This window comes from Geotrypetes seraphini, chromosome 2, assembly GCF_902459505.1.
Source record: "Geotrypetes seraphini chromosome 2, aGeoSer1.1, whole genome shotgun sequence".
Taxonomy (NCBI): Eukaryota; Metazoa; Chordata; class Amphibia; order Gymnophiona; family Dermophiidae; genus Geotrypetes; species Geotrypetes seraphini.
The window spans coordinates 309,315,464-309,327,799 of NC_047085.1; the positions used below are offsets into that span (position 1 = coordinate 309,315,464).

The 12,336-nt window shown below is 48.1% G+C and overlaps 1 protein-coding gene and 2 non-coding genes across 3 annotated transcripts; 1 reads left to right on the forward strand and 2 right to left on the reverse strand.

Annotated features, from left to right (window-relative positions):
- Positions 1–681: 681 nt before the first annotated feature.
- On the reverse strand, positions 682–872 carry LOC117356074. The gene has a single exon (XR_004538539.1). It is a non-coding gene; the product is annotated as a U2 spliceosomal RNA (small nuclear RNA).
- Positions 873–5,685: 4,813 nt separating this feature from the next.
- On the forward strand, positions 5,686–10,902 carry LOC117355893. The gene is made up of 2 exons (XM_033934979.1): positions 5,686–6,158; positions 9,659–10,902. Exons 1-2 carry the CDS (start codon positions 5,819–5,821, stop codon positions 10,177–10,179), a joined length of 861 nt encoding a protein of 286 aa, XP_033790870.1. The 5' UTR covers positions 5,686–5,818; the 3' UTR covers positions 10,180–10,902.
- Positions 10,903–12,006: 1,104 nt separating this feature from the next.
- On the reverse strand, positions 12,007–12,125 carry LOC117356121. The gene has a single exon (XR_004538559.1). It is a non-coding gene; the product is annotated as a U5 spliceosomal RNA (small nuclear RNA).
- Between the last annotated feature and the right edge of the window lie 211 nt (positions 12,126–12,336).

Below are 12,336 nucleotides of genomic sequence, written 5' to 3' on the forward strand. Positions count from 1 at the left end.
GGGGCTACCATTGCTATGGGAGCAGCAGCAGGGCGAGGGATCCATGTGGGTATTGTGCCATTGGCATGAGGAAAGGCTCTGGGGGTGCTTTGGTGGTGAATTGGACCCCACTTACAGCGGAACATCCTGTTTCCGGGGCCTTCTGAACATTCTGAAGATCAAGGGGGCAGGAGAAGAAGGAGTGACATGCTGTAAATTGCATGTGTGCTGAAGGAAGGACAGACATGCTGGAGATAACCTGGGGTAGGGGGAAGGAAGGAAATAAATAAATGAATGAATGCATGAATGAATGCTGGACATTCCTGGGAGGCAGAAGCTGGAACATAACATAACATTGTGCTTGTTAACTGCGTAACCGTAAGTTCAATGTGGTTTACAACAGATTATAAAAGTAAACATGATTACAGGGAATATAATAAATTAATTAGTCAAGTGCTTGAAATGTGTTCCTAAAATGTTTGTAGGAGTAAGCTGTGAACCAACAGCTTTCAAAATTCTTTATCATGAATAGCTGCTTGAAAGTTAAAATATAATTAAGAAATTTCTTGCTTTTACAACCCTGAACAGAAAAAAACCTAATCAGGGCATGGAAATAAATGATTTTATGATTGAGCAGACCAACAAGACTCCACAGTTTCCATATTTTTATCTATTTTTTTTAACTATGATATTTTCCCCAAAGGGAAGTGCACCATTCCTGGAGATACTGCAATACCAGGTTGATGCGTGGAATGGATGAAGCAAGCTTCTATTCCATCTCCCTATTCTAAAAATCAATTTAATATATAGTCCCTAGATAAGAGACATATCAGATATTAAACTGATAAGAACAGATACTACACTTGATCTTAGCCAAAAGGCCGAGAAGCGATACTGCAATCTACTCAGTACCCAGCAGCCCTCTGTTCCTCTTCTCTTTCTAACTCAGGGAGAGTACTCAAGGCACTAGTGCCCAGTAACGACTCGAAACAAGGGCTTTAATCCTATCGCTTTCTTCCACAAAATGCCACAAGCTTTCTGGTCTATAAGCATAGCAGGTTTTTTTTTTCAAACAAGTCCTCTAAGAAAGCTGGCTTTAATCTCTTTCCAGATCGATTTTTCTTATTCCTGTTGTTTCTCCAGTGTCAGGTGACTCGTTGATATTTGCATTGGCCTGCCCACTTCTCTGAGTTTTCCGCTTTTGCTGTGTTGCTCTCTTCTCTTCCACTGCACTGCAACAAGGGGTAGGGACCGTGCTTGGCTTGCAATTGGGAGACTATTTTCCTTTCAGGGAGCTGAATTTGAAGAGAATTCCCAGGAGCTTGTAACTGCATTTCAAAGTGCCCGTTCGTGCTCATGCCTGTACTGTGATGGCAGCACCTGCAGGTCACACTTTGTAAATACATCATCTTAGAATGTAATACACCCAGCACCGCAGCCTGATCTCTTGGATGCAGAACTCTGGTAAAATGAATGCAAAGCCCAATACAAAAAAATTATAGATGTATATAATAATTGGTTCAACAATAGAAAAACACCCTTCTTGTCTTATCTACTACTCAGCTTGGTGCTGTTCCTGAGGACTCCAAGTGGTACAAAACATGTTTGAAAACCAGATGAGAAAAGTTAACACAGCAACAGCATGAAAACTCCGAACGAACACTTACTAAGCTGGAAAACAACTACAGAAGCACTCACACCCAACTGGTTTCAAGAACACAAAACCACACTGCCTGTCACTGAGCATTTCACATGTATTTTACCCACGTGGCTCAGGTCCAGGGTTGCCAGGTCTGCCCAGTTCTGGCCTTAATTCTTCAATATATACCATTATTTTCTGATTAGAGATCATCTGTGTCAGTGGCGTACCATGGCGTACCAAGGGGAGGGGGCGGTCGGCCCCCAGGTGCAAGCCATGATGGTGGTGTTCCCGGCCTTGGAGTCATGGTCCAGGAACTTCCCTTCTCACAGCCCTGTCCCAACGTTCTGGGTAGTTCCCGTGGCCCAGCGTGTTCCCAGCCTTCTCGCCTGTCCGGTCCGATGGCCCTTTTCCTTCCATGAAGCTGAAAAAACTGCCGGCCTCAGCAGTGATTCAGCTACGTCGCCCACGGCTCCCCTTCCTGCTTGCCACATATGCCAATGACGCAGCTTCCTGTTTCCACCCGGCTGGAATGCGGCAGAGGCAGACACGGAAAGCGGGAAGGGGAGTCACGGGCGACGTAGCTGAATCACTGCCAAGGCCGGCAGTGAAGGTAAAGGGCCATTGGACAGGAGAGAAGGCTGGGAACATACTGAGCCACGGGGACTACCCAGAGCCTTGTCACCGGGCCGTGAGAAGGGAAGTTCCCGGACTATGTCTCCAAGGCCGGGATCACCCCCCTCGTGGCTTGCACCTGGGGGAACATTACTAAAAATATTTTTTTTACATTGGTGGGGGGCATCATAAAAACAATGGGCCCCGGGTGTCACATACCCTAGGTATGCCACTGATCTGTGTTCATCCCATGCTTTTCTGAACTCTGTCACCATTTTCCTCTCCACCACCTTCCTCGGGATCTCATTCCAGGCATCAACAACTTTCTCCGTAAAGAAGAATTTCCTAACATTACTCTTGAGTCTACCACCCCTTAACCTCAAATTATGCCCTTTGGTTTTACCATTTTCCTTTCTCTGGAAAAGATTTTGTTCTACGTTAATACCTTTCAAGTACAGTATTTGAACATCTGAACCATATCTCCCCCTGCCCCTCCTTTCCTCTAGGGCAGTATCGAGCCAGGCCTACTGAATTGTTGAACCAAAAGGAGATATGAAACTGTATACTATATGTATGTATACCAAATGATACTAATATCACGCAACTTCTCTCCTATTTTATAAGGATACAATAGGAACCAGTCACTGATTGATTTTGCTCCCATATGCTCGGAGATATAAAGCTCTAATGGGGAATGTTTGCCCCCCTTGCAGAGTTTATTGTCCAGTCACAGCCTATCATATATTTTCTCAATCAGCTTCTGCAATATATTTATTTTCTTCTTTTGTATATATATATTTTTTTTAATTAATTTTTACTTTATTGTTTTATTCTGTTGAATACTTGCTACTCTAACTTCTTTTCTTCCTTAACCTGATATAAAATGGTTCATGCCATAAATCATAACTGACGAGCAAGTTGAAATAACGTCACTTATCTTAGACGTAGTTGGAGGGGGTCTTAGTCATGACCTAGTGTTTTGCTGAAGGTCTGTTACATGTTCTACAACTAGGGTTACCATATTTGTGAAAACAAAAAAGAGGGCACATGACTCTGCCCTGGTCCCACCCACACCCCACCATGCCCTACCCTGCCTCTCACCACTCCCAGTCCTACCTCTGCTCTGCCCCACCCACCTTTCACCCATTTCCTTAGTCCCCCATCCTCTGTAACCTTTTAGCCCTCATCTACTCTCCACTGCTTCTCATCACCCTATCAGCCCCAACTCCATCCCTATCTCTCCTTCCTGCAAGGCCATTCTTGTCCCCATATTCTGCCCCAGTCCAGCTTCTGTCCATATTTTACCTATTTCCCCTTTTGGTGTTTCATCGCTCTCAAGTGTTTATGATGCACTAGGTGGACTTTCAACCATCACCTCCCCCCCAGCAGCTTTTCATTTTCACACACACCCCCTCTCCACAGACATCACAAGTGAGGGGAGATGGGCAGACAGACAACATGAAACTATAAGGGCTACTGGAAAGATATTGCCCTTGCAGTAAGAATGCTAGGATCATGCAGTGTGGGTGGAGGCTTTGGAGCTTGACCATCCAAATCAAGCATTGTGGGGAGAACACGACCTCAGAGGGGAGTGCAAGTACTAGGTGTGGCCTTGATATGGGTATATATGCATTTAACACAAAAACAAAACTTCAAATGCGTATGTCAAATAAAGTAAAACAACTTGATGAGGCTTTTGACACTATTTCCACACAGTTGTTTCATGTCCATTTCTCCCTCTCCCAGTGAACCATCTCTCTGTATCCTCCACCCTTATGTCAATTTCTCCCTCTCTCGCCACTCTCATCCCTCCTGCAACATATTTCCTCCCCCCACCCTACTCACCAAATATGCTCTTTTTTGCTTCAACGAGTCAGCAGCATTTCCTACAGCATCCCGCCCAGGCTACATTGAATCTCTGGGCAGCCAGCAGCAGCAACATGGTAAGCCTGATGCCACCAGCCTGCCCCGGACGCCCCCTCTCTACAGCAACTTCCAGTTCCTGCATAGGCAGGACCTGCAGAGAGGTGGCCGGCAGCAGCAGGCTCACTTCTTTGTCACTGCTGGCTGCCCAAAGATTCAGTACAGCGGCCGGGGATGAGGTAGCTGTGGAGTCGGGAGAGCGAAGAGCCATATCCGAGTTCAGGGGTTTAAGCCGGCCCTGCCAAACTGGGTGGGCTTGCAGGCCAGAGAAATCCAGACAGACACCCCTCCCCCCCCCCAATTAAGATAATCCATCCAGACACCTGGACATATTGTAACACTAATTATAGCACTTAAACATACTTCTCCTGGTGTTCTATTCAGGTCAGTGCATAGTGTCCCCTGGCTGCTCACTGAGAATAAGCAGAACCTGTATTGTGTTGCACCCACTTTGATTCCTAGTTCCAGATACTGCATTTCCAGGCCTGCTCATTCATGCCAGAACTCTCCTCTTCACTGTAGCAAGCTGAGAAGTAGTGTTTTATTTTCTTTTTAAACAAAAGCTTGAAAAAAATATAAAATAAAGTAGCCCGAGAGCCTGTCTCGAAGGGCGAAAGCTAACACGGGGCTGGGAGCCCTAGGTGCCCATGGGTAGGCTAGTTAGGGGAAGAGAAATAGGAAGTCAGAGCCATAGGGGAAGTCAGGTCGCGTTAAGATAGGAGCGCGATTGGTGGTTGCTAAGGGGCGTGGCTGGAGGAAACTTTTAAAAGCCGGGACCTTGGAGGACTTCTTTTTTCCGAGTCCTCCAGGGCGGCTTTTTTCGGCGATTGCTGAGAGCTGGTGTTGGTCTGTGTCGGCGGTTGCTGGTGTGGTGCTAGGTCTTGATCGACAGTGCGGGGGCGTTATGGAATCCGGCGGCTTGTTGGGTGTCGGCGCTGAGGGAGACGTTGCAGAAATTTCCATTCTAGCAGGCGATTCATTTTCTGAGGAGCCAACGCAGCAGGTGGGTCGGGGCACTGAAGATGAGAGGGTTCGGCCGGTGCGCCGTTCTAAGACTGCCGCGTTGTCGGCTATGGCCATAGCCGGTTTGGAAGGGATTCGGGGGAGCGTGGGATCAGTGGGGGTAAGGCTAGGTTTCAGGCGGTTTCGTCATCCAGCTCGAGTGGGGCTGTTTCGGCCGGCCGCAGCTCATCTGTTTCGCGCGTGGGTGGGGCTTCAGTAACAGCTTTTTTGCCTGCGGCTCCATGTGCCGTCTCTGTACCGTTGGAGTCGAGTGGGGGGTTCTGTGACCACGGATGCTGCTTCTTTGGCTCACTCAGGGGTAGATGGGGGTTTGGGACCACTTAGAGACGGGGCTGCTGCTAGTGGGCTGCGTGGGATGGGTAATTTAGAGCCCTGTGGGTCTCCTCATGTTTTTAGTGTAGGTAGGGGGATGGATTGTTTCGGCCAGGGGGCTGCTCCTGTCGGGGGAGCGTCTACGTCTTGGGCTGGCGTTTTTCCTGGGGCTTGGGGTCCTGGTTGGGGTTCTCCTTCCTGGGGTCCAGGGTCTTCTGTTAGCGAAGTGGGGCCCTCGGTTTCTCAATGGGGGGGGGGAGCTCTGTTGGCCCTATGCCTATGGGTATTATGCCCAGTTGCAGTTAAGGTGCTAGCTGGGGTGTCCCTATGGGTATGGCTGGGAGTATTTTGCCTGGTCCTGCCTCTTTGTTTTCTTGGTCTCCACAGGTGCCTGCTTTCATTCCCTGTGGTCGTGGTCCTGGAGTGTCTGACATGGGAGCTGCGGGTACATCTGAGTGGCCTGGCTGTTCCGGATCGGAGCGCAGTTTGGCGCTTGGTGGTGTGGTAGTTGCTGGCGGTGGCGCTGCGGGACCTTCTCATCTTTCGTCTTCCTTGCCTGGGGTTGCTGTTCGGGGTGTCTCGGCTTCAGGACCTGTTTCGTCGAGTGGGACTACTGTCAGCAGCATCTCTCCAAGAGGAGTTGTGGACCAAGGATCTTCTTCACAAGGTAATGTGGCGCCTGCTCAGGTTGCTCTTGCGGGAAAAGCACGCGGGAAAAAAGACAAGCGTAGACGGCGGCGGGGCGAGTCGTCTTCATCGTTGATAGGGTCTTCCTCGTCGTCTTCGTCTGCTTCGTCGTCATCGTCAAAAGGGCCTGCAGGCAGGGTCGAGCTTTCTGCGGGAGGTGATCTTACGGTTTCTTCGGGTGGTGTACGTGGGGCTCCTGCGTTAGTTGCTCTGTCAGAGCTTTGGGAATGGGTGCCTCGCTCTTTGCGTCGAAAAATTCGCTGGCGGTCTTGTGTGGATATTTTTCGCTTGTTAGAGGGCAGGGCTCACAGGCGGGGTTCTAAAAAATCCAAAAAAAATCGGAAGGAGACTAAACCTTTCCCGGTGGCGCAGTCAATTCTTAATTGGGTGCGGGCTTTTTTGCGGCTGGCCAGCGTCTGGGGGCGCGCAAATCCACAGGACTACGGTTTATTGTTGTCCTATGCAGATTCTGTTTTAGATTCGTATCAGAGGTTTGGCGGTTGGGCCTGGTTAAATTATGACGAGGCTTTTCGAGACAAAATGGAGGAGAACAGGTTTATGTCTTGGGGCACCCAGGATGTGAATTTGTGGCTTACTCACATGGCGTCTAAGTCTCTGTCTAATCAGGTTGGTAAGGTTGCCCCCGGCTCTACAGGCGGTGGGCGGCCTTATCGAGGGGGGGTCGGTGGAGGTTCCGCTGCTGGGTCGGACGTGTGTTGGAAATTTAGTAAGTCCAGCTGCCCCTTCACCGACTGTAAATTTAGACATGCCTGCTTGGTCTGTGGACAGGCACATGCAGCCCTCAAGTGTCCCAAGAGGAGTGGCGGTGCTGCAGGAGGAGCAGGGAAGTTATTTTGCGGTGCTGTTACCGACTCCTATACGAATTGGGGCGATGCGTCCTTGGCTTCGGAAGTATAGGCCGCGGGAGGCGGCTGCCTTTTTGGAAGCGGGTTTTACTTCTGGTTTTGTTATACCTTTTCAGGGGTCTTTGGTTAGGGGGCGGGTTCAGAATGCCTCCTCGGTTTCTCAGTTGCGGTGCATTGTTCGAACCAAGTTATCGGAGGAATTGCGGTTGGGACGTATTGCCGGTCCTTTTCGGGAGCCTCCTTTTGCTCAGATGATTATATCGCCTTTGGCGGTAATTCCTAAAAAGGTTCCAGGGCAGTTTCGTCTCATTCATAACTTGTCTCGACCTTTGGGTCATTCGGTCAATGAAGGCATTCCGCGAGATTTGTGTTCTGTACGGTATGCATCCTTTGACTGTGCGTTGCGGCTTATAGTGGAGGCAGGACAGGGAGCCCTTTTGGCTAAAGTTGATATTGAATCGGCCTTTCGGTTGTTGCCGATTCATCCACAGTCCTTTCCGTTGTTGGGTTTTCGATTTGAAAGTTCGTACTTTTACGATCGTTGTCTGCCGATGGGTTGTTCCATTTCGTGTGCTTATTTTGAAAAGTTCAGTTCGTTCTTGCATTGGGTATTGGTGCAGCGAGAGGGGATTGCTTCAGTAGTGCACTATTTGGATGACTTCTTATTTGTGGGTGCAGGTGACAGCATGGTCTGTGCGAGTTTAAAGAGGGCTTTTGAGGAACTGTCAGCTGAGTTTGGTGTTCTGTTAGCTGGGGACAAGTCTGAGGGTCCGGTTACCTCTTTGGTGTTTTTGGGGATAGAGCTCGATACGGATGCCATGGTTACACGTCTTCCGGAGATGAAAGTTCGACAGTTGTTAGGGCTCATTGAGCGGGTGCTTGTGGCTCCTAAATCGACTTTGCATATTGTTCAGTCCTTGTTGGGATCACTTAATTTCGCTTGTAGAGTGTTGCCTATGGGTCGTGCGTTTTCCCAAAGGCTGGCTGCGGCTACTTCTGGGGTGACCGTAGACATTTTTTGCGTATTTCGGCTGGAGTACGTGCTGACCTTCGTATGTGGGTGCGTTTCTTGCATGAATTTAATGGAACGGTGCCTATTCAGGCGTCTGCGGTGTCTAGTTTGGATTTGGAGTTGTACTCTGATGCCACAGGAGGCATAGGTTTTGGTCTATTTTGTCACGGTGCCTGGTGTGCTGAACGGTGGCCGGAAGATTGGGTTAGCTCGGGTATTACTAAAAATATCACATTATTGGAGTTGTTTCCCCTTGTGGTGGCCTGTGAGTTGTGGGCGGATGTGTTGTGTAATCGGCGGGTAGTTTTTTGGTGCGATAATTTGGGAGTAGTTGCGGTAGTTAATAAGCAAGCTGCACATTGTCTGGCGGTAAATTCGTTGATGCGAGAGCTCGTATTGCGCTGTTTGCAGTTGAACTTGTATATACGGGCGCATCATGTTCCAGGTTTGCATAATGGAATTGCTGATACCTTGTCTCGTTTCAATTTTTTGCAGTTTCGACAGTTGGCGCCGGATGCTTGGGTGGAAGGTTCGCCGATGCCTGCACATTTATGGAACCTGGTCAGGAAGGAATATGGGAAATGCTCTGCTTGTCAGTAGCGGATTCTACGTGGTCGCATTATGCTGCGGGCTTTCGATTGGTGGCAACTTTTCTGGCAGAGCGTGGCTGGTGCCCGGGTGATGTGGCCGAATCCTTGTTGGCGGATTTCGTGCTGTCGTCTTTTCAGGCTCATACATCTAGGGGTGTGGTTCGCAGTTGCTTAGCAGGCTTCTCATTCTTTTGCAGGGCGTTAGGTTGGGCTTGCCCTGTTTCCGGATTCTTGGTACAACGCCTGCTTCGAGCAATGGGGCGTGTGTGCCCATGTCTTCGGGACACGCGGTTGCCCATCACACACGAGTTACTCCTTCGGTTAATGGATGCGTTGGTGGAAGTGGCTAGTTCGCCTTATGAAATATCTTTGTTTCAGGCTGCTTTTGCCATCGCGTTTTTTGGGGCGTTACAGGTGAGCGAGTTGTTGGTAAGTCCTTTGGCTCGCTTAGGCTCGCGTGGCCTGTTGGTTCAGCATGTTCGACTTCAGGCATCGATGGTGCGGCTACTTATAATTAGCTCCAAGACGGATCAGAGTGCACGGGGGCACTGGATAGTTTTACATTCAGTAGCTGCTTGTCGTTCGTGTCCGGTTACACGGATGCGAGCTTTTCTGGAGATTCGTCCGGTCGGGGGTTCCGCATTGTTTGTTCACGCTCAGGGTGCTCCGCTTACGCGTTATCTGTTTCAGGCGGTTTTACGTTTGGCATTGGACCGCTATGGGGAGAACCCAGCTGCTTACGGGACTCATTCCTTTAGAATTGGAGCGGCTACGAGTGCGAGCATGGCTGGCATGTCTAGGGAGGGCATACAGCGGTTGGGGCGTTGGGCTTCTGATGCTTTCCGGGGGTACATTCGTCGAGAAGGGTCTTCCTGTGTGTTGAATTTGGGGCGGGGCGCTTCGTAAGGACTTGGGTGTGTAGGTTTGTAGTATTTGTCATGCTAAAGCTCCCTATGATACTCACCTTGGGTTGTCTTTGTTGTTGGTTAGCTGTTGTTGTTTTTTCTTTCAGGTTCCAGTGGGCGTTCTTATTCCTTGTGGATCGTTGGCCACTCCTTTATACACTGGGCGGCGGAGAGATCAGCTATCCGTTCTGGTGGTCGCCATTTGGGACTGAGTCATCAGGGACTGCATGTATCTTGGTGGGGTCAACGTGGGATGCGCTGGAGTCAATTGCTGCTGTTACTTGAGCGCCTTCGTTCGCGGCCTCGTCATCCTGATTTACTGTTGTTGCACCTTGGGGGGAACAATGTGGATGCATGTTCCGGGAAGGACTTAGTGAATCTCATCAAGGATGACCTCAGGGTTGTATTGGATTGGTTTCCTGGGGTTTTATTGATTTGGTCTGATATTGTGCCCCGCCCTCGTTGTTTAGCGTCTCGGCGTTGGACCCGGGGGTTGTTGAAATTGAATAGACAAGTGGGTAAGTGGGTTGTTAGTCACGGGGGTATGCAATTATTGCATGAGTGGGTGGATGTATCTTGCGCTGGTTTGTTTCACACGGACGGGGTTCATTTGTCGGCGGTGGGTTAGGATCTTCTCCTCGATGATTTTGCATCGGGTTGTGAGAGAGTCCTTGCTTTACGTTGACAGCTGCAGCTCCCTTTATTGGGGGGGGGGCCTGTATGTTTACAGTCCTGTGGCGGGTCTCCCGAGCTACTGGGTGCTGGGGCTCATCCGGCGATGAGCGGTGGGCCGGCGGGGAGCCGTGCCCGGGGGTCTACTGAATCAGTTAATGGGGCATGAGGTCATGCCACCCCTCAGACTCTTGCTGTTCATGGCGGGGTTGGGGGAAACTTTGTTGATGGTTACACCGGATAGCTCGGGAGGAGCTGCTGATTTGTTATATGGAAGTTAATGCTTGTGGATGTTAATTTATGCAAATTTTTCCTGTTTTGTTAATAAATTGAGCTGCAGCTATTTATACCAAATATGTGTGTAGTCTATTAGTTATTTGAGGGAGATGCTGGGTAGGGGTGTCTGGGAGGTAGTAGGAGCTATCCAGATCCCGTTGTTAAAAGTAGCCCGAGAGCCTGTCTCGAAGGGCGAAAGCTAACATGGGGCTGGGAGCCCTAGGTGCCCATGGGTAGGCTAGTTAGGGGAAGAGAAATAGGAAGTCAGAGCCATAGGGGAAGTCAGGTCGCGTTAAGATAGGAGCGCGATTGGTGGTTGCTAAGGGGCGTGGCTGAAGGAAACTTTTAAAAGCCAGGACCTTGGAGGACTTCTTTTTTCCGAGTCCTCCAGGGCAGCTTTTTTCCCGCCCACCCTTTATTGGTGGCTTTAGTAGCTCGGGTTGGCGGGTCTCCCAAGCTACTGGGTGCTGGGGCTCATCCGGCGATGAGCAGTGGGCCAGCGGGGAGCCGTGCCCGGGGGTCTACTGAATCAGTTAATGGGGCATGAGGTCATGCCACCCATCAGACTCTTGCTGTTCATGGCGGGGTCAGGGGAAACTTTGTTGATGGTTACACCGGATAGCTCGGGAGGAGCTGTTGATTTGTTATATGGAAGTTAATGCTTGTGGATGTTAATTTATGCAAATTATTTCCTGTTTTGTTAATAAATTGAGCTGCGGCTATTTATACCAAATATGTGTGTGGTCTATTAGTTATTTGAGGGAGATGCTGGGTAGGGGTGTCTGGGAGGTAGTAGGAGCTATCCAGATCCCGTTGTTAACTGTTCGGAGAGTGTTTTCCCTTTGTTGTTCCATCACATGGAATAAAATCCTGGTCGGAACAAAAATTAGCTCTCAAAGTGGAACGCCGATAACACATATTCAAACATTTATTACCCCAATAATTTAGCAAAACATGAAAATATTTCTGAGCAAAATAATCATTTAAAGTTCAAAACAGTCATAGCTTTCCACACAAATTCAAAGAAATACTTCTGCCTCTCTCCACTATAACTGAACACTACCACTAAACTCAGATCTCTTATGTTTGTTAAAGAGTTGATCACAGGAACTCTTACTCAATGCAGCTTTCTCTCTCATAATCGGCAGCCCAACTAGAAAACCCCAGCTCAACATAGCCATAGAAATATTATGCTGCTAGTGATAGGGTAGGCAATCAGAAGCTTAGATTTTCCTTTCAGTAATCTTTGCAATATAAGCCCTCAGTTTTGGCTTTTAATACTTTGTGTCAGTAGCAAAATCATTGCGGTTTCATGCATGATCAAATCACTTTTTAAATTACGTTTAAACCTACTCTGCCTGTACAAGAGAATTTTATAATTAGTTCAGAAAAAAATTCAATACTAAAAATATCACTTCTAACCAAATTTTTTTATTTTAAACTTTTCTCAACAGAAAACCAGATCGCAATGTTTTTATTTTCATCTATATTTATAAAACAAAATATTAGTCCTACTAAAAATAGTAGGACCTTCAAAAATTCAATGAAACTCATTAATGTTCCTCTCCACGGAAATCTTTAGTAAAAGGCGAAAGATTTATTCGATTTGAAGAGAAACCAGAGATTATAACAGGAAATCCTTATTTAACATAAGACACGAAAAACATCTCCTAAAAGTATTAACGAGAGTAACATAGGCTCAGATTTAAATGATATAATTTAACACGGGATAAAATTATAAAAATACTAACACTGTCTAATTAAATCAAAAATTTGAAGACATTAGTTATAATCACCATAAACCTTAATCAAACATGCAGCACCATTTTGCACAGCA

Bases quoted from the DNA above. Each gene is read 5' to 3' on its own strand.
- LOC117355893 (XM_033934979.1), top strand. From the start codon at position 5,819: ATGGGTATGGCTGGGAGTATTTTGCCTGGTCCTGCCTCTTTGTTTTCT. The intron at 6,159-9,658 runs GTAATGTGGCGC...TTTTTCTTTCAG, and splicing joins CCAAGGATCTTCTTCACAAG to GTTCCAGTGGGCGTTCTTAT.